The following is a 27,622-nucleotide window of genomic DNA, read 5'->3' as shown; positions in this document are numbered from 1 at the left end:
AACTCAATTTGTAGACCAAACTCAGAGATCCACCTGCCTCTACCTCCCAATTCCTGGGATTAAAGGCAGGCACTACTACTGTCCAGTGATGCACAACATTTAAATAAAGTTTCATCTGTATTCCAGTTTTGTTTTAGTATTTTTGAGGCACTCTTATGTAGCCCAAGGTGTCCTGGAACTGACTATATAGGTCAGCCTGGCCTTGAACTGACAGTGGTCCTTCTTGATGCCTCCTGAGTGTTGGGCTTATAGGTGTGCACTGCAGGGACTGACTATTTCTCTTTATACTCTCCTTATAGACTCTAAACAACCTCCTTGGGTGTGGTGGTGCATGCCTTTTTAGTCCCAGCACTCAGGAGGCAGAAGAAGGTGGATCTCTGAGTTTGAGGCCAGCCTGGTCTACAGAGCAAGTTCTGGGATGACCAGGGATACACAGAAACCCTGTCTCAAAATAATAAATAAACAACAACAACAACAAAATAAAACCACAGACAAAAAAAAAAAACCAACCTCCTTGTGTGCTAGGGCAATTTGCTCCTTGCAGTGTGTGTGTGTGTGTGTGTGTGTGTGTGTGTGTGTGTGTGTGTGTGTGTGTGAAGTCAAAGGACAACTTTCAGGAGTTGGTTCTCTCCTTTACCATGTGGGACCTGGGAATTGGTTCAGTTTGTCAAGCTTGGTAACATATGCCTCTACCTACTAAACCATCTTGCCAGCCCCTTTGTTTTTTTTGTTGTTTCTTTTCTTTTTTTTTTTTTTAAAGATTTATTTATTTATTGTGTATAGAGTTCTCTTTCCATGTGTTCCTGAACATCAGAAGAGGGCCCTAGATCTCATTACAGATGGTTTGTGGTTGCTGGAAATTGAACTCTGGAAGAACAGTCAGTGCGCTTAACCTCTGAGCCATCTCTCCATCCCCCCCTTTATGGTTTTTGCATTTTACTTTTAATAGGTTTTATTACACCTGTGTGTGTGTGTGTGTGTGTCTGGGAACTGAACCTGAAGCTGCAGGAATACTAAGTAAGCAGTCTATCATTGAACTATTACTTCCAGCTCCCTCCCCCTTTTTTTTACTTTTTAAATTATTTCTGTTTGTTTTGTCTGCGCAAGTGCCTGGTTGCCTGTGGTGGCCAGAAGAGGGCATCAGATCCCCTGGAACTGGAGTTAGAGATAGTTTTTACCCACGGTATAGATGCTGGAAATCAAACCTGAGTCTTTGAAAAAAGTAGCAAGTGCTTTTACCACTGAGCCATCTCTCCAGCCCCAAGCCATCTTTTTGTTTTCTGAGACATAGTCCAAGTTGCCCAGGTAGACTTTGAACTCTGAAGGCCAGGTAGGCCTTGCATTTGGAGTTACAGCTTGTACTATAGTAAATCAGATTTCACATACAGTAAATATGGTGTGGATGAATGGAGCATTTCAGCAAGATCGAACAGTCCTAGTTCCTTCCATGCTTGTAGAGTGACTGGACATTAGGTATAGTTATTGGTGAAATCTGGGCCTCAGCTGGGTTTGCTGGGCCCCCAGAGCAGCCTCACCAGCCCTGTTTGCCCTACCCATAGCTCATGATGGAGCAGTCCAAGAAGTCCTCTCTCATGGTGGCCCGCAGTATTCTCAACAACAAGCTCATTAGCAAGAAGCTGGAGCGCTATCTAAAGGTGAGGCAAAAAGGCCAAGGCGCTGTCCTAGCCCTTGACCTCTTCGTGGGCCTGGTCCCAGTACCGCCCCTGTGAATCCTTCCTCCCTTTAAAGTCTCCATCAATTTCTACAGGGTGAGAATCCTTTCACCGACAGCCCGGAGGAGGAGAAGGAGCAAGACGAGGTGGAGGGTGGCGCTCTGGATGAGGGAGCACCAGGCGAAGCTTCAGGGCTCGCAGAGGGCGTGCCGGCACAGCCCCCGGTTCCCCTGGAGCCCGCCCCGGAGACTGCAACACCGCCACCTCCACCGCCTCCAGAGGAGGAGGAGGGCGCAGTACCCCTGCTGGGCGGGGCGCTGCAGTGCCAGATCCGAGGGATCCCGGGTCTCGACGTGGAAGACGACGAGGAGGGCGGTGGGGGTGCTCCATAACCGGTTCCGAGAGCGGGCAGGGCTCGCGTGGCCGAGGCTGGAAGCCCAGCTTAATAAAGTGCTTTCCTACCCCAGGTCTTTATATGTGTTGTTCCTGACTAGTGAGGGCGGGGCTCTGCAAAGTGTCCGGAGACTAAGTGCGCTTGCGCGCGGGTGGACGCGCTAGAGCACCTCACGCGTGCGCAAACCTGGACGCTCTTGCGCACTAGCTTACCCTTGAAACCCAATTCCATAGCCTAGCAACCCGGAAGGCTAGGCGGGGCGACGGGGGCGGGCTCAGTTGGAGGCCAACCAATGGTAGTGCTCAGGAGGAGAGACGTACGTCCTTCGTTTTCAGTAGCAGACGGCACGTTGAACGCATGCGTTCTGAGGAAAGCTAAGAAGAGGGTCTGCTGGCGGGTCGCGTCCAAAACATGGAGCAAGGCTACGGAGGTTAGTACGGGCTATTGTGCACGCACGGAAGACTGCTGCGCGGTGGTACACGGGCGTAGCCGGCGACCGGAACGCACTTGCCGCAACCCGGTCCTGCCGAGTGTCGGCCGGGACGCGCGCGCGCCGCGCTTATTGGGCCTCCACGCAATCGTTCCCGGGGCGCTGCGTGTGGATTGGCCGGTAGGACTCGGGGGGCGGATGAGGCGCGGAGGCCGGTGCCGTGGCGGGTTTCTGGAGACGCCTTGGGCCGTTTTCACCACGCAAACCTAGAGGATCTAGTCGCGGCCCAGACGCGATGACTCGGTGGCCTCAGTCCCGCCTTCTCTCCCGAAGACGCCACAAAATGGCGGCTCCGGGGGCGGGGCTAAGGCGCGCCGGGTCGAGGTCTGGCTAGGGTCGCAGGGGCTGCGGCGACAGCTGGCCATCGTTGAGAGCACGCCCGGGCCTTGTTTTCCCGAAGCCTTTCGGGCTGCGCGCGGTCAGCCCAGCGGTGCGACCCCTCGGGACAACCTGGCTGGGTCTCTGCAGTGTGCGCGGTGTGTGCTGCCTTGCGAGGTGGACTCCTCCAAGAACCGGATATTGAGGGACATGCTGAGTGGTTTTGTGCAAAACCTGATGTTCTCCAACCAGGACCACAGATTAGTCGTCCTTCTCCAAGTGTCAGTTTACTGAGGGACTAGAACTCTTGGCTGTAACGTTACGGTGGCCTGGAGGGACCAAGATGACGGCGGGGACGTTGCCTTTCCTAATTTAAATTTCAGTATTCTTTTTGCATTTAGACTTCATTTTTTGAGCTATCCGCTTTTAATCTCTAGGATTCTAGAGAACCTCCTGGGAGGCCTTTACTCTGGGCCGAAATTTACCTGCAGGAGACAGTTGGAACACGTGGAGTGGGGCTCGAAGTGGGCTTACGGAGTTGTTTGCGGCTTACAGCCGCTAGAGAAAGGAAGGATCTTGAGATCCCTGGAAACTGGCCTTGGCAGAGAACTGAGGTGTAATGAGCACATGTGCTTGGGTATCTTCAGGGACAACCTAGCACTCTTGACCTTTCAGATCCTAGCTAGGTCTTCCATTCTTAGCTTTTACCCCAGGTACCTATCACAACTGTGCTTTATGTTCCTTAGGTTAGAGAACTTCGTGGTGACCCCTACTTTCTACCTGCCAGAAACTTCACAGCCTCACTTAAAGTACTTGCAGCCTCCCTGGTTTCCTTCTTTCAGGGACTATTTGGCAATTAGAAAGACTAGCTCACGCCTTTAATCCCAGCACTCAGGAGGCAGAGCCAGGCGGATTATTGTGAGTTCGAGGCCAGCCTGATCTACAGAGCGAGATCCAGGAAAGGTACCAAAACTACACAGAGAAACCCTGTCTCAGAAAACAAAGGGGTGGGGGGCTGCTTGGTTAACAGGGTAGGGCAGGGACAGGAAGCTATAGCTTGCAGAGGTGAGAAGACAGCTTCAGGACAGTTGATAAGTTCCCTAACTTAGAAGCTTCAGCTCCTTTTGCCTGATGCTGCGTAGCTGATCCTGTGTTGTGTCCTCCCGAGTTTCGTTCCCTCATTTCCCTGCTTTACCTCAGCTCAGCCAGATAGTGTGGTGGTCTGCAGTTGCAGGGGTGGGTGAGGGCAATGCATTACATTCCCTCATTCTGTTGACTACTGAGCCATCTCTCCTGCCCCAATCTGAAACTTTTTATTTTACTTTTCATTTATTTATTTATTTTGGGTTTTTGAGATAGGGTTTCTCTGTATAGCTTTGGAGCCTGTCCTGGAACTCACTCTGTAGCCCAGGCTGGCCTCAAACACAGAGATTCGCTTGCTTCTGCCTCCCTAGTGCTGGGATTAAAGGCGTGCGCCACCACTGCCTGGCTTAAGTTGACACTTACTTCTAAAGAGAGAAATCCCAGATTTCTCAGAACCCACATTTTCTTGGTGATGGATGGAATCTTGACACATGATCTTTTCACAGGCTATGGAACATGGAGTGCTGGACCTGCCAATACTCAGGGTAAGTGGTTCCTGCTTGGTGGGTTGACTCATGGGTTTCCCCCACACTAGATGCCCCTTTGTAGTAGAATCCAACATCTGCCTTCACCGGGGTACAGTTGCCCACCCTCCCTTCCTTTCTTTCTTTTTTTCTTTTCTTTCTAAAAAAGGAAGAATGCTTTATTGTGTACTGCAAACAAGCAGAGGCTGGTTAGTAAATAGAATACTGATTGCTCCACCACCCTCCCATTACTCAGTTTTCTCTTAAACCTGACGGGACTCGGTAGATACTTAATATTGCAAGTGGCCCAGGTTTGGGCCCAGTAGCGCTCATTCGCCTGTCGGTCTGTGCGTACAAAATGTGTGCATTTCCTTTCATATTTGCTATGCCGTGGAGACTCTTTTGTTTTGTTTTTCCAGACAAGGTTTCTCTGTAGTTTTGGTGCCTGTCCTGGATTTCACTCTGTAGACCAGGCTAGCTTCAAACTCACAGAGACCCTCCTGGGTCTGCCTCCCGAGTGCTGGGATTAAAGGTGTGCGCCACTGCCACCCGGCAGTGAAACCTACTTTAACTCAAGAACTCAGCAAAAACAGTGAGCTGGATATGGCCTTGGCTTTTGTTCACCCATTTTCCCGGTCTAGAACCTGCCCCACACTCAGCCCTATTCCAGGGACAAAGGCGTCCCCTTTTTTTTCAGGGGCTGGGACATGGCATGTCCCAGCACCATTGGAGGCAAGCCACTTTTCTGTATATCATCTGTGTCCCAGGAGGTGGTCTCTGAGGACACCCGTGCCACATAATATGCTCTTGTTCAGTTGAGAGTGTGATTTTTCCACGGATGCCCTATTGGCATGATTGGCAATAACTAGGTTTGGGCTCCTGGTGAGAACTGAGCCTATACAGGGGACTTCCTCTAAGGTCCAGGCCAGACTGTCCTCTCAGTTGACATTGTAGTGTAGGTTTGCATCCTGGGGACTACTGTTTACTTTCTTTTCCTAGCTTTCAGGGGAGGAGTCAGGCTTGCCTGGGAGAGAAATATTGATAATGCTTTGTACCCATTCTGTAAAACATGAGCATGCCAAGGACCACTGCGGCCACTGTCACACCCTGTCTTCTGGTGCAGTGAAGTGCAGCTGTCCTTAGAGTTGTAGCTCTGACATTGAAGCACCTCTGTGTTGTTTCTCCTAAGGTACATATGGAAGCGGTATGGCCAGCTGGCAAGGTAAGATCTGCTGAAAGGAGGGCTTGAGGTGGGCAAGGGGAAGCTCTGAGCAGCCACCCAGAGGGGCTAAGGTACAGGTTCCCATTCCCCATCCCAGCTGTGTACACAGCTCTGTTGATGCCTAAGAGTTGCTAGGATACTGGGTGCTGAGGAGTACTAGAGCTAGGCTGTGCTGAGGGAGAGTTTGAACTTGTTGGAGAGGGATTATGGATGCACTGCAGAAACAGCAGCATTCACATGTTCACATGTCTTTGTCAGTACCCAAGGCTCTTAGCCACCTCTGGCTTTAATTAGGGAACAAATCCTTCTGTCTTTAAAGGAAGCCTGCTACTAAAACCCGTGGCTACCTGTCTCTAGTCTTGACCGTTTGTATGTTGTGGTATGATGTTGGTGAACTCTTCCCCTCTTGGCAGGCAGAGTGCTCCTGAACACAGTGACGTCATGGGCGGCCTCGTGTACTAAGGTCTGATGTTGTTCCTCTTTCTTCTGATAGGTTATGAGAGCTACAACTACTACAGCACCCAGAACACCAGTGTTTCAGCAGGAGCACCTTATAGTTATGGCCCAGCCTCATGGGAGGCTGCCAAGGCCAGTGACAGTGGCCTGGCAGCTGGGAGCCCTGCCATGCATATGGCCTCTTTTGCCCCAGAGCCGTGTACTGACAATTCTGACTCGCTCATTGCCAAGATCAACCAACGTTTGGACATGTTGTCCAAGGAAGGAGGCAGGGGTGGGACCAGCAGCAGTGGGGAGGGCATGCAGGACCGAGACAGGTGATTATCGCCTTGAACCCTTCCTGGTGGAATCGCTTTCTGGCATCATGAGGTGGGAGTGGGTACCAGTTCTTGGAAAGACCTTCCCTGCTCCTGTGTTAGGCGGGAGTTGGCTCCTGAGGGAAGAGTGCCGCACTAGGACTCCGGGCTAAGCTAGCTGTTGGCTGGTTCAGTCCATCCTAGACTCCATCTTCATCTGGCAGGCCTTCATGCTCCTTGTCAGCAGTGTTTGAATGAGGCTCTTGGGCTGTTTGCCTTCTGGGTTGGTTTGGTTTCTTACAGTGAATGGAAGGGGATCAGCTTAATGTAAAGTTAAGCTGAGGGCTGATGATTGGGTGGCCTGGGTAAATTAGCAAATCTTCCTGCTGCTCCTAATGGGTTGTATACTTTCTTTGCAGCTCCTTCCGCTTCCAGCCCTATGAGCCCTATGACTCCAGGCCCTGTTTGCCTGAGCATAATCCCTATCGCCCTAGCTACAGCTATGATTATGACTTTGACTTGGGGGCTGATCGAAATGGTAGCTTTGGTGGGACATTCAATGACTGTCGGGACCCAACACCAGAACGGGGCTCCCTTGATGGCTTCATGAGGGGCCGGGGCCAGGGCCAGGGCCGCTTCCAGGACCGGAGCAACTCCAGCACCTTCATACGTAGTGACCCCTTCATGCCACCCTCAGCCTCCTCAGAGACCCTACCCACTACCTGGAATGAGCTGAACTACATGGGTGGACGCGGTCTAGGTGGGCCCTCCACCAACAGGCCACCTCCTTCCCTCTTCTCCCAGTCCATGGCCCCTGACTACAGTATGATGGGCATGCAGGGGGTGGGCGGTTTTGGTAGCACCATGCCTTATGGATGTGGCCGGTCCCAGACTCGGATACGAGATTGGGTAAGTTTGCCAAGTTCTTTCAGGCCTTCTTGCTCTTTCTCTCCAACAGTTGTATTGAGGTGAAAGCTGTGTGCTTCCTATACTTGTAAGATGCCCTTATTTCCCAGTGTACCATTCCACTTGAGTGAGTCTACATCACTCGTTTTTAGATCATCCCCATCAATCAGCTCATCTGCTCTCTGTCCCTGGGTTGGCCTGGTATGGATATTTCATAGCCGTAGAATCACAGTGTGGCTTCGTGTGTCTGGCTTCTTCAAGTGTGACACTGGCATTGAACTCCAAATGTTGTGTTTCTTGGTTTTTGGAGACTTTTCCCTGCCTTTGTTCTCTGTTCTTACAAACTCTGATCTTCATCTGTGGGGCATCTTACTGGCCCAGGTTAGCGGTACATGGCATGTGCTTATATCTGTAGCCCAGAAGGAGAGGGTTTGAGCGCTTTGGACCAGACAGCATGGGCAGGAAGCGGAAGCAGTTTCCATTGTATGAAGAACCTGATGCCAAACTGGCCCGTGCTGATAGTGAAGGAGATTTATCTGAAAACGGTATGCTGTGGGGACCACTGCATCAGGTGGGGGTAAGATGAGTCAGTTGCCTGCTCAGGACTTGAGGACATTGTTTGACTGATGTAGTTTCAGCCCCTATTGTCAGTGGACAGTGGGCTTGGGGGCATGAACATGCTCTGGGGCCCACCCACCTAGGAGCTAACACTTGTGTTTCCTGTGTCTGGCAGAGGATGGAGCTGGTGATCCACGGTCAGGAGATGAAGAATTCCGGGGGGTAAGTTAGTTCACCTGCACAGATTGTTTGTCTCTGAGGTGTCTTCTGCTCTTTATCTTCTTCCTCACAGAGGTGAAAATAGCTGTCTTGGTGGACTCAGCCATACAAGTACCCATGTCTTGGGCGCATCCTCTCTGTAAAAGCTGTGTGTGTCTCTCTCTCTTTCAGTGTGTTACACCCCATCCGCACTTTCTCCCCTCCACTCCTCCCAGTCGCCATGCCGTCCGTCTGTGTCAGCTCCCCACCCCTTTCCCTTGCCTTACAGGGCTGAGTCCAGCCTCCTAACTGTGGGGCTCTGTGGGTACTGCTGACCCTGTCTGTGGCAGCAAAGGCCAGTTCTCGGCCACAGTGCATTCCTGAAGAGGGTGCTTGTCTTATTCCCTGGGTACGGTGTTAAAACATTTCTTGTAGGTACTTCTGGTGATCAGGTGGAGAGAAGGGGCGAGGGTGGGGTAATGGGGTCTTCAATAGCGTTTCTCTTTGGGGTGGTAGGAGGTAGAATCCGAACGTAAACAGTGCCTTTCAGTTGACTTGGCTCTTGATGCTGGAAGTCTCTGCAGCTGGTTTGGTTTTGAGACAGGGTTTCCTTCTTTCTCTGTGTAGTTTTGGAGCCTGTCCTGGGTCTCTGTAGCCCAGGCTGGCCTCGAACTCACAGATCCACCTGGCTCTGCCTCCCAAGTGCTGGGATTAAAGGCATGTGCCACCACTGCCCAGCCTCTGCAGCTCTCTTAGACCTGGCTCTTATTAGAGAATCCTAGGATCTGTGTTTGTCCTAATTTGTTAGAATGTAAACACACACTTGGGAATCTGGGAAAGCCTATTTCCAACTAGTGCTGGAAATTGAATACTGTGGACTGGGCCTGCTTCTCCACGTGGATGAGCTCTTGTTCTGTGGTACAGAACTGTATGGGATTCGCCACTGCCACCACCCTACCCCACCCCACCCCACTCCCCGAGGTAGGTTCTGTACTTTTGGAGAGAACCACGTTGGTGACTGTAGACAGAAGTTACCTTTGTAGCCTTTTAACGGTACTGAATCATGACAGGACACTTGGGCTCTGCTCTCTGGCTCCGAGGTTTCCTTCCCTTACACTGCCTCATTTCCCAGCACCGTAGTAGGCCAGGGTCTATGGTGAAACCACAAAACCACACACTAAGTATTAGGGACCTGGGCTGATTACAGAGAATTCTGGAACTTCCACCTCACTGCCTGACATTGCATGTATCTTTTTTCAGGAGGATGAATTCTGTGACTCCAGGAAGCAGAGAGGTAGGCATCACCCAGTATCTGTTACAGCCTTCTTCTGTCTGACCCACACTCATTGCCAAGCTCGATGGCTCATGGCCAAGGAGCCGCAGGTGTGCACTGGGCCTACACTGTGGGAGCTACCCCCAAAACATGGCTCCAATGTTTGGGGCAAGATTTTCTTGAAAGGAGTTCATTTGCCTCAGTGGATACAGATAGAGGTGGTAGGAGTTGAGGAGCCCATCTCTGGGTATCTGTGATACCCATGGTAGGAAAGTGTGTATCCAAAAATCTGAAGAGAAAGAGGCTCCTTTTTTATTCCCATCTTCTCATATTCTAGCCCATCTTTGCTATTCCCACCATGTAGTTTTTTGGTTTGGTTTGGTTTGGTTTGGTTTTTGTTCTTCTCAGTTGTGAGCCTCAGTCTGTGCCCTGGCCTCTGCCAGAAATACTGGCAACTATGGACAGAGAGCATATACCTGCTGTGGTTGGCCTATAAGGTGCTCTCAGGCCCAGATTTCAAAAGCAGTTACCACTGAACAGGTCTTGTCAGTTCTAGGGCAAGAGACCCAAGAGCCCAACAAGGTTGTTCCACTAGGGTGAGTTGGAGAAGCAGCCTGCGCTGCAAGGCCTTAGGTTCACCCTGCAGCCACTTGGTCTTTCTCCCTGTTTGGGCCTGTCCTAGTTTGTTCCCCTCAAGGACCACAGACTAACCCTCACCCCTATAATGTGAAGGCCCTTGGCTCCTTTAAGGTTCTCAGGTTAGCTAACCCTCAGATGTCCCCACCCCACAGCGTGGGATTCTCCCCCAGCATTCAGCAGCTCGTGCAGCCAGGTAAATGCTAAAGCAAAGGTGACATGTTTGTTGCGCACAGGTCCTGCTACCCAACCGGGATGACTTTGCTATTAAACAGCAGTCATAGTTTCAGGCAGTGACCTCTTGCCAAAAGTCCCACACGTCCTTTTGAGAGGCTTCTGAGCAGCGCACGCCGGTCGCCATCTTCGTGGGACAGTCTCGGGACTGGCATCAGGGGTAGGGGTTACAGTTCAGATGCTTATCCAACCTTTTTTCAGCATCCAGCCCTGGCCCTGAGCCTGGGGATCTGACGTGGTCTCATGCTGAGATGCTGGCCACAGGGCTTTCCTGGGAGCTCTGTCAGCCCCAGGGAATGTATGGGAGGACCAATTGGTCTCTTCCCATTTTTGTTTCTAGGATTGCTTCCCACTCAGCCTTGGGAAAGTCCAAGGTTCTTTGTTTTGTGAGTGGAAGATAGAGTTTGGGCCAGCAAGGACTGTCAGACCTGCTGAGTCCTTAGTTCAGGTGAGGCCAACTGGACGGTCACCACAGCCCACCTAAAGGTGGGATGGAGGGCGGCAGTGCAGCTTGCTTTATTTCCTGAGGCCTTCCAACTGCAGCCTCTGTGGGGATATTTGCTGCTCTTTGAGTGACGTGGGAGAAGACCCAACAACAGAGTGCTGTATTGGACCGGTAGCTGGGACAGAGCAGAGTAGGTGGCCATGAGTGGGATGGGCCTCTGCCCATCAGGCCATGGGAGGAGTGAGGCAACTCCTCTGGGTTCTCATCAAAGGTCCTGGTACATCAGGAGCCTCTAACAGCTCCTCGGTGCCTTGGGGTATCCTGGCTCTGCCACAAAAGAAATGGAAGATGGGCACAAGGTGTGGCTGCCAAGCTGCAGCATCCAACTTGGCCCTGGAGCTGACCTGGCCTGCAGGCTCCTCAGTGTCTCGAGGGGACGTTTCTGTTACAGGAGAAAAGGAGGATGAGGACGAGGATGTGAAGAAGAGACGGGAGAAGCAAAGGAGGAGAGACAGAATGCGGGACCGAGCAGCTGACAGGTAAGGACCACTGAGGCAGATTGATAGGCTAGGTAAAGATCTCCCACTGAAGACAGTTGAATCTGGGCACTGTCAACCTCTCCAAGCTCACCTGTCCTCCCTCTGTTATGCACAGGAGTTTAGTTTGATGTAATTCCAACTATCAAGAAACCTTAGGCAGTTACCAAGAGGTACAGCTCAGAGAAGTGTGTCTAAGATGGGTGTAGTTAACTTTGCTCGGAGAATCCACTTCTGAGACTACTGTCTTTCCTCACCTTTGGAATTAGTACCCTGATACTAGAACTGTGAAGGTCAAACATGCCCATCCGGGGGATATCTTGCTGCCTCAGCAGGCTAAAAAGGGGTGCCCAATCCTGTCTGCTGACTTGACATTGAGCCTCCCAGAAAGCAACCTCCCAGAAAGCAACCTTCATTCAACAAAAGTTGCAGAGGACGGTGTCTTGGTTCCCTGTCCAAATCTAGACAATCTCTGGAATTCAGCAGAGTGAGAATACATGTGTGTGTGTGTGATTCTGCCGGTCAAATTTTGTCTTCAAATAGAACAAAGGTAAAATGCCAGGCCCACAGGGTGCTGTTCTAATACACCATAGGACTGTCCCTCGTGATTCATTGGTTAAGCATCTACTGGCTAGAAATCAGAGTCACTAGCGGCTGTATCAGTATCTGTTGCTTCCAATCATTGTCTTTACAGAACAGATGCTCTTACCTGGAAAGCCATCTCCCCCAGACCAAATGACTTTTTTATTTATTGTGGAATAGGGCATTTGTTTATGCAGAGGTGGTGTGTGTGTGTGTCTGTGTCTGTGTCTGTGTGTCTGTGTCTGCCTGCCACAGCATGCTTATGAAGATCACAAAGGACACTTTGTAGGAGTTCGTTCTTTTCCCATCATGTGCTTTCCTACAGATCCATGCAAGTCTTTAAACATGGTGTCAAGTGCCTTTACTTATTGAGCAATTTCTCCAGATTATAACCCCTGGTTGGTCTTAAGGCTCAAGTATAATTTTCCTCTGCAGAGAAATACTTAGCAAAAGACTTAACAGTAGAAGCTAGGAATCCAAGGACAAAATACAAAGTTACCTTTTCCTAGAAGCTCATCAACCCTTGGTTTAGGCTGGTGCGACGACTCAGTGGGTAAAAACAATTGTTGCACACCTGTTGGCCTGAGTTTGATTCCTGGGATCCACATGGTAGGAGAGAACCAGCTCTCACAGATTGTCCTCTGACCTCTGCACAAACACTTGCCCCACTCACCAACAAATGAAGTTTTGTTTGTATGTTGGGGTTTTTTTTTTTGTTTTTATTGAGACAGGGTTTCTCTGTGTATCTTTGCACCTTTCCTGGATCTTGCTCTGGAGACCAGGCTGGCCTCGAACTCACAAAGATCCACCTGCCTCTGCCTCCTGAGTGCTGGGATTAAAGGTGTGCACTGCCGCCGCCGCCGCCGCCACCACCACAACCCCCTCACCACACACACACACACACCACCCCCAGCCTCAAATGTTTTTTAAAAAGCCATTTTGGTCTGGGGTGAGCATTGGTTCTGTAGATTAGCGTGTAAACATGAGGACCTAAATTCAGATCCCCAGCATCTACACAGGAAAAGCCCAGCATAGCCATATACAGCTAACCTCAGCGCAGGGGGATGAGACAGAAGGGTCACAGGGGTTTGCTGGCTGATAGCCTAGCTCCAGGTTCAGTGAGAGACCCTGTCTCAAAGGAATAAGGTGGAGAATGATAGAACAGGACATCTGACCTCTAGCCTCCTGATAGGTGTGTATACCCCACACACATAAGCAGGCAAACGTACACACACCCCTTATTTATTTCTAAATGGTGAAAGGGTTTGGGTCTTGTCATGCCAGTGAGAGGTGAGGTGACACTTAATTTTGTGATGTTGGGATGGAACCCAGTGCATGCCAAGTAAACGATGTAGTAACTGAATTCCATCTGTGGCCCCATGCTTTTTGGTTTGTTGGTTTTTGTTTCCTTTTGTTCTATTTTTAATCTTCAGTCTCAACACTCATGACCCAAGATTTCAAAGAAATTTAAGATTGTCAGAGAGATCTGGGCATGGTGGTGCAGAACTTTAATCCCAGCATTTAGGAAGCAGAGGCAGGGGAGGCCAGCCAAGGCTACACAGAGGGAAACCTTGTCTTTTTAAGATTTATTTATTTATTCTGTGTACAGCATTCTGTCTGCATTTATGCCTGCAGAAGAGGGCACTAGATCTCATTACAGATGGTTGTGAGCCACCATGTGGTTGCTGGGAATTGAGCTCAGGTCCTCTAGAAGAGCAGCCAGTGCTCTTTACCTCTGAGCCATCTCTCCAGCCCCGGGAAGCCTTGTCTTGGGGAAAGGAAGAAAAAGAAGATTGTCAGAGAGGAGAATAGAATTGCAACAGAAAATGTCAGCCGGAACAACTCTGTAATCATCGGCTCTGCTCAGAGAGCCTGTGAATATCTCCTTTTCCTTCATTCATCGCTTTAGAGAAGTCTTTTGGGCCCAGAACAATTGGTATGCTTCTGATAGTTTTCAGGAAATGTTTGTGAGTCTGTATCTCACTCTTCAGACAAGGACGTTTACTGAATTCTGTTTCCTCGCTGGGATTAGTGGCTCGGCAATTGATAGGCTGAGACTGGGAGACGCTCTCCTTGACTCCCTTAAGGACAAAAAGAATCCTGTTTCCAAGCCAGGTGGTGGTGGCGCACGCCTTTAATCCCAGCACTCAGGAGGCAGAGGCAGGTGGATCTCTGTGAGTTCAGGGCCAGCCTGGGCTACAAAGCGAGTTCCAGGAAAGGAGCAAAGCTACACAGAGAAACCCTGTCTCAACCCCCCCCCCCAAAAGAATTGCTGTCCTTATGATTGTATGCAGCTTGAACTCATGAGAACACTACTTGTGATTTTTCTTAACCCTCTGATGCTCTGAATAAAGTTGGCTATTGCACAGGAAAAGAGAATCTTGTTTCCTTTTGCATTCTGTACCCAGAGATGAGCTGGTGATCCCTGTGTTACCACTCCTTTCCTTGTTCCCTCTCTAGGATTCAGTTTGCCTGTTCTGTATGCAAGTTTCGTAGCTTTGAAGATGAAGAAATCCAAAAGCATCTGCAGAGCAAATTTCACAAAGAGACTCTGCGGTTTATAAGTACCAAACTGCCTGACAAGACAGTGGAGTTCCTCCAGGTAAAGGATGCTGCAGTGTTCATGGAAAGCCCCACAAGTGTTAGGACCCTTCAGAGGGTTAAGAGGAATGAAAGACTCAAGCATCCAATTTCTTTTCCCAAATTTAAATTATTGTATCTGTACCTGTGTCACAGAGTGACAATATACTAATCCTAACCACAACAGATTTTGCCTGTGAAGCTGCCACAGTAGCATCTTCTCAACCTTTGTGTAGTTAAGAAATGCCCAACATAGTGTGTTCTCATTTCATTTGGTGGCATATCTTCATCCTTCCAGGAGTACATCATAAACAGGAATAAGAAAATTGAGAAGCGGCGTCAGGAATTGTTGGAGAAGGAAAGCCCTAAACCCAAACCAGATCCATTCAAAGGTCAGTTGTGATCCATTTTGGAGGACTCAGGTTTGGTTCCAGTCACCACAGCTCACAAACGTGTGGCTCCAATCCCCAGATCGAATGCCCTCTTTGGCCTTCTGTGCACATAGGCATAGGTGTAGATAGAATACCTGTACACATAAAATAAATAGATAGAAGAAGAAGAAGAAAAAAGATGGTACAGAGGCTTGTTCAGCTCTGTATGTTAGAGTACTTAGCTAATATGAATAAGGCCTGGGCTTGTTTTAATCCCTACCATAAAAAGTAAAATAAATACAGTCCAAGAACACTGGCTGACCTTCCAGAGGTCCTGTATTTGATGCCCAGCACCAGCATGGCAGTTTATAACTCTCAAACTCAAGTTCTAAGAAATCCAATGCCCTCATCTGGTCTCCTTGGGTACCAGGCACACATGTGGTGAACAGACATGTGCAAGTGAAATGGCACGTCTTTTTTAAAAATTAAAAAACAAAAAACAGCTGGGCGGTGGTGGCGCACACCTGTAATCCCAGCACTTGGGAGGCAGAGGCAGGTGGATCTCTGAGTTTGAAGCCAGCGTGGTCTACAGAGCTAGTCCAGGACAGCCTCCAAAGCTAGAGAAACCCTGTCTTGAAAAACCAAAAAAATGAATGAATGAATGAATAAGTAAATAAATAACAAAAAACTACAACAATGCATTGCTAGCCCAGGACTGCCAAGAATGTGAAGCCAAGTCCTGTGGGGAAACACTTAGTGGAAAGAAGCCCTAGGTGCAGTGGCACACACCAGCTTATCAGAGTGATGTGAAACAACCTGACGGTTCTCTGCTTGGTATAGACGCAGCTGGAAGGATGAGATGTAGACACAACACGGCAGTGGGGGCAGGTCTCCTACGGGAGCATATAGTAGAGTGAGCTGCACCCTCTCCCCTTCTGTCCTAATGACGTCCTTAGAGGGTGAAGAGAACTGCTTATTGGGGTTCCATTCCAGGGATTGGCCAGGAGCATTTCTTTAAGAAGATTGAAGCCGCACACTGCCTGGCCTGTGACATGCTGATTCCTGCACAGCATCAACTCCTCCAGCGGCATCTGCACTCTGTGGACCATAACCATAACCGAAGGGTAAGCCTTCCTTTGATGCAGGCTGGCTCCTGGAGTGGCCATTCCTCTGCTGCCAGTTGGATGAGATTAGACCCTTGATGTTGTACCAGGAATTCTCATATCACTGGCAGGTTTTGCAGTGAACCTGTCATCTTATATAACCATCACCCCTGATTCTATGGAAATGTAAGTTGGATTTGGTGGAATGAACCTATTATTCCCACCTGCTTGGAGACTACTTTGAGAGGCAAGCTTTCATATTCTCTCTCTCTCTCTCTCATTTCAGACAAGTTCATTGTGTAGCTCCAGATGACCTGGAGCTTAAAGATCCACCTGCCTATGCCTCCCAGGGATTAATGGTATATGCCTCCACACACACCTGGCTCTATCTCTTGTGGGGGTGGGCACAGAAATTTGGTGGTGAGGCCAAGGACGAGTCAGAGCTCAGTGGCCTGCAGCACCAACCTAGGTTTTAGTGCTGGTTTGGTTTTTCCTTGATGGTGAAGCTGATGCTATGGGCTTAATCCAGGGGTTAGCAAGGTTTTGTTGTTGCTGTTTCTTTCATAAAATGTCTGGTCATAAATATATGTTACCTTCATTGGTGAGTTCCACAGTCATCGATTGACCCAACAGAGGACTGAAAACATTTGGTAGAGGAGTTGCAGCTGTACTGAACACTTCAGTGTTCTCCAGGCAATCCCGTAGAGCTGTTTGCACAGCCCTAGTTATGTTAGGCTTACAAGTCATCAGAAATACAGGGAGGTCCGTGTAGATTCTATCTGGGCCACTGTATAGGACATTTGGGTGTCCTTGAAGTTTGTTATCTGAAGGGACCACAAAGTCAGTTCCCTGCAGTTGGGATGCCTCTTCGAGTCCAGAGCATCTGATCTGTGTTATGTGGTAACTGCTGTAGATATGCAGGAGCAGCCACAGTTGACAGTGGGTATGGATGGCTACATTGCTGGCCACTGGGTTAACATCTCAATCAAGATAGAGTACCAGTGGCTGACTACCTATCTCCTAATGCTTGGGGGTGGGTTTAGTTTGGTTTGGTTTGGTTTGGTTTTTCAAAACAGGGCTTTTCTGTGTAACAGCTCTTACTATCCTAGAACTCCCTTTGTCAAGTCAGGCTTGCCTCTGTCTCCCAGATGCTAGGATTAAAGGCATGCACCACCACTGCCCAATGATTTATTTTCTTTGTACAGTTGTTTTTGCCTGTTTGTGTACCTGATGCCTCATATGAGTGTCTGGTCTTGTGGTTGTCCAAAAAGATCCAGATCCCCTGGAACTGTAGAGGCTCCAGTTGTGAGCTGCCATGTGGGTGCTAGGAACCAACTCTGGATCCTCTACAAGTGCAACAAGTGTCCTTAACCACTGAGACATCTCTCCAGTTCTCTCTCTCCAGCTCCTCTTAGGACTTTTCAAGATTAGCTGAAGAGCAAGCAGTTTACAGGCAAGGGATTAATTAGTGTATGAAGTGATAAGCCAAAGCAGTCAAGTGGTCCACGAACTGTTTTTTGAGATCTCACTTTGTGGAGGCTGGGCTCATCACCATGCTTGGCTGTCTGTCAAGTTTTGACTAGTGCTTCTGGGATTTACTATGAGGACACCCCCCCTCCCCCAAAGAAAACAAAAGGTTTGCTCTTTTCCTCTATTTAGTCCACACAACTCACCTTTTTGTGGTTTTTGAGACAGGGTCTCACTAAGTAGCCTTGGCTGTCCTGGAACTTGGTATGTATCCAGACTGTCCCTGAACTCAGGAGAGTTAAAGGTGAGCACCACCGTGCCTAAGTGCTCACTCTTTAGCCTTACCTCTGAATACAATACATCATCTTAAGGGTCACACCAGTTTTTGTCTTATAGCTTTTCTACCTAGTTGCTCTGCTTTTATTTCAGGGGCTCTCTGGTACTTTCTTTCAAAAGCATTTTGAGATTTTTCTCCAAAATGAAGAAAGATGGCAGTCGCATGTCATGACAGCTTTGCAGAGTGTCCTAGTTTCGTTTCTCACTGATACCCTAGCCATGGGCACCATGAGAACACACCCCACAGAATTAATTGACCAGGACTCTGGGGGCTCACAGAGATCTGGGATCCTTGTATCTGAACCTAGGTCCTCTGCATATATATTATGGCTAAGTAGCTTGGTGTTCTTGTGGTATTCCTAACAATAGAAGGAGGGGCAGGCTGACCTTTTTTGCCTACTTATGGGACCCTTTTCCTTCTACTGAGTTTCCTTGGCCAGCCATGATGTGACGGAATGTGCTTGGTCTTACTGTAACATATTATGCCCTGTTTGATTGATAAGCCCTGGGAGGCCTGCTCTTTTCTGAGGGAAGACAGAGGGAGTGTGGACCTGGGGGAAGGGAAACTGGTGGTGTGTACTATACGAGAGTTTTTTTTTTCCCCCCACCCGGAACCCAGGGCCTTGCACTTGCTAGGCAAGCACTCTACCACTGAGCTAAACCCCCAACCCTGAGAAGAATTTTAAAAAGAAAAAAAAATCATACCCTGACCTGTTTGCCCAGATCACAAGACCCCCACCAAAAGACCTCCACAGAGACTGAATCCCATATGTAAAAGCCAAGAGCCTTTAAGCTTGAAATGTCTCTGTCATTTCTAGAATTTTGGAAGTTGCTTACAATGTACTCCCTGTTTACTTAGGTAATAATATATACTTCTAGGGTCTTTGATGGAGTTGAAGTCTAGATAATTATAATTATAGTTTTTCTTAATTATGATAAAAGGTAAATTAGGTATAACACTTGAGACTCACATAGATAGGATAAATGATAGAATATAATTTTGCCAAATACAATGTTAAAATGAAAACTTTTTTTTTTTTTTTTTTTTTTTTTTTTGTTTTTTTCGAGACAGGGTTTCTCTGTAGCTTTGGAGACTGTCCTGGACAAGCTCTGTAGACCAGGCTGGCCTCGAACTCACAGAGATCCACCTGCCTCTGCCTCCCAAAGGCTGGGATTACAGGTGTGTGCCACCACCACCCAGCCGAAAACCTTCCTTTTAGATTAGACAGAAAATGGAAAATGCTGTGGGACGAGCTTTCTGTATGCTGTGAATATATGTTGCTCCCATGGTTAATAAATCTGCTTTGGCCTGTGGTAAGGCATGAGAAGAGCCAGGTGGGAAATTCAAGAAAGATACAGGGAGAAGCAGAGTCAGAGAGATGCCCTACAGCTGCCCAAGGAGCAAGATGCCAGCAGACCGGTAACACCACGGCTATGTGGCAAAATATAGATTAATAGAAATGGGTTAATTTAAGATGTCAGAGCTAACTAGTAATAAGCTTGAGCCATAGACCAAACAGTTTATAGTTAATAATAAGCTTCTATGTATTTGGGACCAGGCTGTGGAACACAGGAAAACTTTGACTACACTGACCAAAAGCAACTTGGTATAAACCCTTTGATTTACAATTTCAGGTTACAGTACATCATTTCAAGGAAGTCAAGGTGGAACCTGCATCAGCTGCTGCCTTATAGTCCAGATCAGAGAGAATGCATGCATGCTTAGTGCTTAGCATGCTTCTCTCCTCTTACATAGTCCAGGGGCTGTTGCCACCCCTGACTTCAGCCAGCCTGATCCAGACAGTAGAGCACTGAGACTCTCCCAGGAGACTGGGTTGTGTCGAGTTGACAGTTCATCTAACCTTCACACACCCTGCCTAGTTGTCTGGCTGGCTATTTTAAAAAGCCTACTTTTGGTTGTCCTTTTTTTTTTTTTTTTTAAGAAATTTTTTATTTGCTTTACATTTTTGGTTGCCTTTTGCAGTTGGCTGCAGAGCAGTTCAAGAAAACAAGTCTCCATGTGGCTAAGAGTGTTTTAAACAACAAACATATAGTGAAGATGCTGGAGAAATACCTCAAGGTTTGTATTTGTGAATCTAGTGAGCCAGAAAAGCCTTGGGGAATGGAAGATTTGTATGGAATGTAGACATAATACTAAAGTGTTGAACATTTCTGAATTGTTATTTATTTGTTTAGTTTTACTTGGTTTTTGTTGTTATTGTTGTTTTCCAAGACAAGGTTCTTTGTGTAACCGCCCTGGCTGTTCTGGAACTAGCTCTGTAGATCAGGCTGGCCTTGAACTCACAGAGATCCATCTGCCTCTTCTCCCCAAGTGCTGGGATTAATGGCATCTGCCACCAGGCCCAGCTAGCATTTCTGGATTTTGGAATAACTGAAGGCATTGAAACTCATGAAGGCTGGATCTCTGACAATGGGGGTTTCTAGAGACTTGGTTCTTGTGTTTGTCTAGCTGTAAAGTACTGAGCAAATGTTGGTGCAGTGACATGTGCCTGTAGTCCCAGCTACCCTGGAGCCATGGGAGAGTCTGTTCGGCCCATAAAACATCACCATGGGAACATAGGAAGAGCTGGTCTCAACAAAACGATGAAACAAACTTGTCAATGAAAGAAGTGGATAGTGGCACGCACCTGTCATACCAGCACTTGGAGCCAGGTGCAAAAGGATTGCTGCCGGCCAGGGCCGTAGATAGTAACAACCAGGCTGAAAACAGTGCAGATAGAGTCTCTGGGTGGCACTAGTGCTGGAGTACTTATTTAGCATGTGTGATAACAACATTCCCCTCCCAAAATGTGTGTGACAATTAACACATAAGGGGTCATGAGTTTGAGGAAGGGGGAACATGGGAAGAGTTGGAGCAAGGAGAGGGAAAATGGTATAAATACAGTACTTCTAGATGTGTGAGATTCTCAATAATCAAAATAATCAAACTCTGAACTTGTGAGCTTTGAGAGCTGAAAGCTGCAGTCTACTACTGTCCTATGCCGCTTTGCAGACTCCGTTCCTAAAAACAGGAGCTCCTCACAAACTGGGCCTCTATCTGGCTCTGGCACTGATTTGTGTTTCCTTTGTCCAGGGTGAGGATCCTTTTGCCAATGAGACAGTTGATCTTGAGACAGAAGGAGATGAAAATGTGGGAGGAGAGGAGAAGGAGGAGAGCCCGGAGGAGGTGGCTGCAGAAGTCTTAGCAGAGGTGATCACAGCAGCGGTGAGAGCCGTAGAGGGGGAGGGCGAGCCAGCTGCAGAGCACAGTGACGTCCTGGCTGAAGTGGAGGGCTCTGTGGACACCGTGGAGACCAGTAGGGACCCGCACACTGAAAAGCTGCTGAAAGAGCAGACCCGCGAAACGGCATCTGAAGATGGGAACACCGCAGACAAGGCCGGGAGTGAGGCACTCATGGCAGCAGCAGAAGCAGAGAGCACCATGCCTGTTACAGCTATCCCAGGAATCATGGACGATGAAGTGGGACAAACTGATGCAGACCCTAAAGATACTCCCACAGAGTGACCTTTTCTTCCCTGTTTCAAGGGATGTGTTATCTCTTTGGTTTATAAGCAGTACTAAGTGTGTGTTATTTGATGAAAAGACTCAGCCATTTCCTTCCCAGTGTACCTCAAGGGCTGATGCTATACAGTGGATGGCTTCCCACCTCTGTTAGGATACAAAGGTAAACCATTTCCCTGGTGGCCTTTGATGGCTGTGTGTGCCCTGCAGTTAGAATAATAAAGTAGATCTTCCTGATACTTGGTAAATATGGCAACTGACAGAATGTGGGGTTTTGTTTTCTGTTTTTTGTTTGGTTTTTTGCTTGGTAAGCAGCTTGATAGGACTATAACTTGCTCAAGTGTTTTAATTATTTAAGAGGATTCCCTTATTCACCCTCATGGCATGTAGTGTGGGGCATACAGTTCAACCATCCATGTAGGTGAGATTGAACCCCCATCCCCATCTGTCCTCCCAAGATCAGACAAAACAAATTTATTTGGTTGGGTCTTTATTTTAGCTTTGGCATTGAGATAGCGTATTGCTTGGCCCACGCTGGCCTCCGAACTCAATCCTCCTGTCTCAGACTGGAGAACTGGGACCATGTGTATACAGCCATGCTCAGCTGGCTTTGGGTGTTTTTGTAATCCACTGTAATTCTATGTTCCTCACCAGAGACAACAGCATCCTGTTAGCATTGGGCATCTGCCCTGTCGTAGCAATGACCTTGGCCTGTGCATGAGGTCTGAGAAAGCCCCTCAAGCTGTTCCATAGGAAGCTTCCTCACCTGAGCCTCTAGAAGGAGGACACTGCCAAGGGCACTGGCTCTGCCGTTCAGGGCTTGCTAATCAGTTTCCTGTCTTACCTCTTTGTCCCACCTCTCCATTGCAGCATTTTTGTGGTGGTGTTGCTCCATTATTCCCATCAAAAAGTAAACACATGAAATTATTTCATTGATGGAAAACAAATATTAATTTCCATAGATGGGATCATTCTGTAAAAAACTAATACAATTAGTGAATATGTTTTCAATTTAAGCAAATAGTATTTCTTTGGCAGTTCTGAATCTGAGAAAGGGAGGCTTAGCATGTCTTGAAGGTAGCATGTCCTGGGTTTTATAGAATCAGAATGATGATTTTTTTTTCCCCTTTTGAAATTACAATACTGTGTCCATCCTTGACTGTATACAGCTCACATCTTGGAAACAGCCAGTGGGGAATTACTAATTATAAAAGAGGCAATAAAATACTGCAGCAATTCCATCAACACTTCTGTCAAGGAGCATTACTGGGATATGAGATGAACTTGGATGGTAATATCAATGTCAAAACTTAATAAGCAATAAAGTGATACCACTGAAACATTGCTGTTCATCATTGCTGCTGGGTACATGTGGTCTGAAGAGTGTGTGTTCTGTAAATGGAACCTAGGGCCTCCTGGCAAGCAGCATTTTTTTTTCTTTTTACATTTACTTCTTTAGTGTGTGCACATGAGTGCCGTGGTGTGTATAAAGTAAGCGTGCCATTGAGAAACATCTAATTTTCTGTATGTGTATTTATTCCCCTACTGAGGGTCAGACTACATGGATTGTTTTATTATTGGGCATGGAGATAAGTAAACTCATTTTCCAAGATGAGGAACAATTATTTGGGTTGAGAAATGGCGGGGGGGGGGGGGGGGGGGAATATACCTTTAATCCCAGCACTTGGGAGGCAGAGGCAAACAGTCAGCCTGATCTACAAAGTGAGTTCCAGGATGGCCAAGTCTAACTAAAATTAGGGGGCTAGAGAGGTGGATCAGCAGTTAAGAATATTGGACATTAGGGCTAGAGCAATGGCTTAGCAATACTGGCTCTTCTTCCAGTGGACCTGGGTTCAATTCCCAGTACCCACATGGCAGCTCACAACTGTCTTAACTCCAGTTCCAGGGAATCCCAACATCCTTGCATAGGCATACATGCAGGCAAACACTAATCTCTCTCTACTCATAAAAATAAATTATTAAAAGGATAATGGGGCCGGGCAGTGGTGGCGCACACCTTTAATCCCAGCACTTGGGAGGCAGAACCAGGCGGATCTCTGTAAATTCGAGGCCTGCCTGGTCTACAAAGCGAGTTCCAGGAAAGGCACAAAGCTACACAAAGAAACTCTCAAAAAACAAAACAAAACAAAAAAAGTATAATGGGGTATCTTCTCATGGGGTTGACAGGATAAACTAGGCTGTCTCATTAAAGGTGATGAGTTAGTATTACTGTCTCCAACAAAAGTTGAGAAATGTAGTGATTTGTTGTATGTGAACTGATGAGTCTTAAGGACATTAGTAACCATGAACGTGTACACAGGGCTTTGTTACTTAAAAATGAGTTTTATGGGGGTTGGGGATTTAGCTCAGTGGCAGAGCGCTTGCCTAGCAAGCACAAGGCCCTGGGTTCGATCCTCAGCTTAAAAAAAAAAAAAAAAAACGTTTTATTTTGTTGTTTTGGGTCTCACTGTAACTCAAGCTGGCCTTGAATTCAAAGAGATCTGCCTGTCTCTGCCTCCCCAGCACAGGATTAAAGATATGGGCTACCTTACCCAATTATAAATACAGGTTTTAAAGTTTGACCTGTAATCCCAGCTACTTCAGAGAGAGGGTGATGTCTGGTCAATTTAGCAAGATCTTAAATTTTAAAAGGACTGCCCAGGCGATGGCACAGGCCTTTAATCCCAGCACTATGGAGGCAGAAGCAGACGGTTCTCTGTTAGTTCAAGTCCAGTCTGGTCTACAAAGTGAGTAAGACACCCAGAGCTGTTAATACAGAGAAACCCTGTTTGAAAATAGACGCGTGGGTAGGTAGGTAGGTAGGAAGAGAGGCAGAAAGACAGATTGTTCAGCACTTCACCTACAAGGGTAATTGGCTTTTTCAGCACTCAGACTTCTTTTTTTACGTTTTATAAAATCTTTATTGACAAGTAATTTGCCTGTTTGCACAATTTGATAGACTTTAGTCCAGCATCCTCATAGGCCCATGACACCATCCATCACCACTTTTTTTTTTGGTTTTTGTTTTTCGAGACGGTTTCTCTGTGTAGCTTTGTGCCTTTCCTGGAACTCACTCTGTAGACCAGGCTGGCCTCGAACTCTCAAAGATCTGCCTGCCTCTGCCTCCCGAGTGCTGGGATTAAAGGCGTGTGCCACCATCACCCAGCCTTCTGTCTTCAGTTTCATACACACATATAATATATGGTGATTACATTCCACCTTATTTTTTTAATGAACATAATATTTGCAATTGTAACCATTTTTAAGTTCACAATTAAGTGGCATGAATTACATTCAAGATATTAATTATACTCATTTATTAATTACACTCATGATACTAATAACATTGGTGGTATTCATTGATTACATTTGCAGTATTTATTCAATAATATATGGTTTTCATTAATTACATTAATTGTATTGATTAAATACATTCATGATATTATGTTCTGATACTACTGTCCATTTGTGGGGCTTTTCCATCATCAAAACAGAAACTCTGTACTTAGGAAATCATTGCTCTATATTCCTTTCTTCTCCAGCTTAAGATAACATCCAATCTTTCTGTCTCTATGAATTTATATATTCTGTATATTTCATGTAATATAATTCTATAGTATTTGTCCTTTTTTAATGTAAAAATATTTTATGTACTACTGCAGGAGAAATAATACACAGATAACTTGAACATAAAAACAGGTTATAGGGGCTGGAGAGATGGCACTGGCTGCTCTTCCAGAGGTCCTGAGTTCAACTCCCAGCAACCACATGGTGGCTCACAACCATCTGTAATGAGATCTAGTACTCTCTTCTGGCCTGCGGGCACACATTCGGACAGAACACTATAGCTGTATACATAACAAATAAATAAATCTTTAAAAAAAAAAAACAGGTTATAATTCAAAAGTCCAGTGTTATTTGAAACTGGAAAATATTTTCTCTGTAGAAAATAGTAAAAATGATAACATTTCCCAATAAGCCCTTTTAAGTCAAATAGCTGAATTGTTGATTAGATTCTGAGATACAGAAGAAACCTGTCCTCATCTGTTCAGAGAGCTAGGTTTTACTTAAGTTGTGTAAGTGAGCTTCCTAGTCATCTTCCCCTTCGCTGGTTGATTTACAGCAGATATTTTCTATAGGCTAATCCATAGTCTAAGAAGATTTTAGCCTCCCTTCCTGAAAGTACAGTATATCCTTTCATCAGCTTGATAAGGTACAAATTCTTATCCTAATAGTAAAATGTTTCACTACAGCGTGCTCAGTGATTGTGCAAAACCGAAACTTACTATAAGCCACAGTCATCCTAGGGTCCTCCCTGCTAGGTAGCCTTGCTGTATCTGTGGGTTGCGGTCTGATTGTCCTTTTCAGCACTCAGACTTACATATACTTCCTATCACAACACTGCTTATTAGCCAAGTTTGGGCATGCCTAATACCAGCACTTGGAAAAAATTCAGGTCATCACCGGTTCATAAGGATTCCAAAGCTAACCTGAGACTCTAAAAAAAAAAAAAAAAAAAATCGCCAGGTGGTGGTGGCACACAGCTGTAATCCCAGCACTCGGGAGGCAGAGGCAGGTGGATCTCTGTGAGTTCGAGGCCAGCCTGGTCTACAGAGCTAGTCCAGGACAGGCTCCAAAGCTACAGAGAAACCCTGTCTCGAAAAACAAAAAACAAAAAAAAATTCAATACCACATTGAGTACATACAGTAAAGAAAATTCACCCTCAACTGTGTGGTGGTGGCGCACGCCTTTAATCCCAGCACTCAGGAGGCAGAGCCAGGCGGATCTCTGTGAGTTCAAGGCCAGTCTGGGCTACCAAGTGAGTTCCAGGAAAGGTGTAAAGCTACACAGAGAAACCCTGTCTCGAAAAACAAAAAAGAGAGAGAGAGAGAGAGTGGCACACAGATTTGGGGTTGCAGCTGGAGGACAGAGTGTATATTTAGTAGAGTTCCTTACTCCCTGCACATTGAGTTAAAACCTCACATTACCACTTTTTGGCCTATTAACTGTTCTAAACTGGGAAGTGGCATTGGGCATGATCACAACGTTGCATATCCAACAGCTTTATCCAGTTCCAAGACATTCTCATCCTTAAAGCCTTCATTCTCATTAACAATGACTCCCACTTAGGTGTAGTGGCCCACCCTTGAATTCTCAAGTTGACCCAGACGGATTTCAGCCTGAATTACAGAGAGAAACCCTATCCAAAGCCTGATGCCAGACATGATTATGCATGCCTTTAATCCCAGCACTCATCAAGCAGAGTCAGGCAGACCTGTAAATTCAAGGCCAGCCCAGTTGGTCTACATAGCCAATTCCAAATAGGGCTACATACTAAGAGCCTGTCTCAAAAACAACAAATACAAGCCTGGCGTGGTAGTTCCAGCTCTCAGGAGGCTGAGGCAAGCAGATTTCCATGAATTTGAGACTACTTTTGGTTACAGAGTGAGGACCTATCTCAAAAAAAAAAAAAAAAAAAAAAAAAAATGACCAGAGAGATGGCAGAGGGCCCGAGTTCAGGTCTCAGCATCCATGTCAAGTGGCAGGATCTGAAACTTGTCTTGTAGCCTCCCTAGGAACCTGCAATGTCCACAACCCACACACACATCCACACAAAATTTTTTTGAGTTTCTCTGGGTAGCCCTGGCTTTCCAGGAACTTCCTTTGTAGATCAGGCTGGCCTTGAACGCTGGAATCTGCCTGCTCCTGACTCCCGAGTGCTGAGATTAAAGGAATGTGCCACCACGTCTGGCTTTCTCTCTCTCTCTCTCTCTCTCTCTCTCTCTCTCTCTCTCTCTCTCTCTCTCCATATATATATATATATATATATATATATATATATATATATATATATATATATACAAACCTAAACAAAATAAGTCCAAATCAACAATATAAAGCTGAACATACCCAGACATTTTCCATTGTGCCTTCCCCTCAGCCTCTGATAATCAATAATTTGCTACCTTTGGATCATCTGTCCTGTTTATCTCACATGAAGAGAATCAAGGATATACAACATTATAAGCTCAGCAATTAAGAGCATTGATCCAGGGGCTGGAGAGGGCTCAACAGTTAGGAAGGAGTACAGACTACCTTTCCAGGGGATGCGATTCAGTTCCCAGCACCCACCTGTCTGTACCTCCAGTTCCAGAGGATTCAACACCCTCATACAGACATATATTCAGACAAAACACCAATGCTCATAAAATAAAAAATTAATTAACTAAAAACAAAAGAGTACTGGTACAATCAGGTAGTGGTCATGCAAACACCTTTAATCCCAGCACTTGGGAGGCAGAGGTAGATAGATCTCTAAATTCAAGGCCAGCCTGCTCTGCAGAGCAAGTTCCAGAACAGCCAGGGCTACACAGAGAAACGGGGTGTGTGTGTGTGTGTGTGTGTGTGTGTGTGTGT

At 46.9% G+C, this 27,622-nt stretch overlaps 2 protein-coding genes across 4 annotated transcripts in view; both read left to right on the top strand.

The window, feature by feature from the left end:
- The window catches only part of Akap8l (A-kinase anchoring protein 8 like), a 39,412-nt gene extending 37,269 nt beyond the window's left edge, over window positions 1-2,143 (top strand). For both annotated transcript variants that reach the window (XM_036170549.1, XM_036170548.1), the window contains 2 exons: window positions 1,560-1,655; window positions 1,769-2,143. In XM_036170549.1, coding sequence (XP_036026442.1) covers window positions 1,560-1,655; window positions 1,769-2,065 — 393 coding nt within the window. In that variant the 3' untranslated portion in view covers window positions 2,066-2,143. The remainder of the gene's footprint in view (window positions 1-1,559; window positions 1,656-1,768) is intronic.
- A 204-nt stretch (window positions 2,144-2,347) lies between these two features.
- Akap8 (A-kinase anchoring protein 8) lies at window positions 2,348-22,544 on the top strand. 2 transcript variants are annotated; one of them, XM_036170546.1, is made up of 14 exons: window positions 2,348-2,497; window positions 4,465-4,503; window positions 5,672-5,704; window positions 6,198-6,477; window positions 6,876-7,365; window positions 7,778-7,907; window positions 8,096-8,142; window positions 9,379-9,412; window positions 11,158-11,245; window positions 14,285-14,426; window positions 14,703-14,796; window positions 15,769-15,899; window positions 19,666-19,761; window positions 20,776-22,544. In XM_036170546.1, the coding sequence occupies exons 1-14, from the start codon at window positions 2,479-2,481 to the stop codon at window positions 21,205-21,207; spliced, it is 2,055 nt and encodes a 684-aa protein (XP_036026439.1). In that variant the 5' UTR covers window positions 2,348-2,478; the 3' UTR covers window positions 21,208-22,544. The 2 variants fall into 2 exon arrangements, with proteins under 2 accessions (XP_036026439.1, XP_036026440.1); XM_036170547.1 differs by lacking the exons at window positions 2,348-2,497; window positions 4,465-4,503 and having other exon boundaries at window positions 5,684-5,704; window positions 6,118-6,477.
- The last annotated feature ends 5,078 nt before the right edge of the window (window positions 22,545-27,622 follow it).

This window comes from Onychomys torridus, chromosome 21 (assembly GCF_903995425.1).
Source record: "Onychomys torridus chromosome 21, mOncTor1.1, whole genome shotgun sequence".
In the NCBI taxonomy this organism is placed as follows: domain Eukaryota; kingdom Metazoa; phylum Chordata; class Mammalia; order Rodentia; family Cricetidae; genus Onychomys; species Onychomys torridus.
The sequence above is the reverse complement of the archived record's forward strand: the minus strand, read 5'-3'. Positions and strand labels throughout refer to the sequence as shown.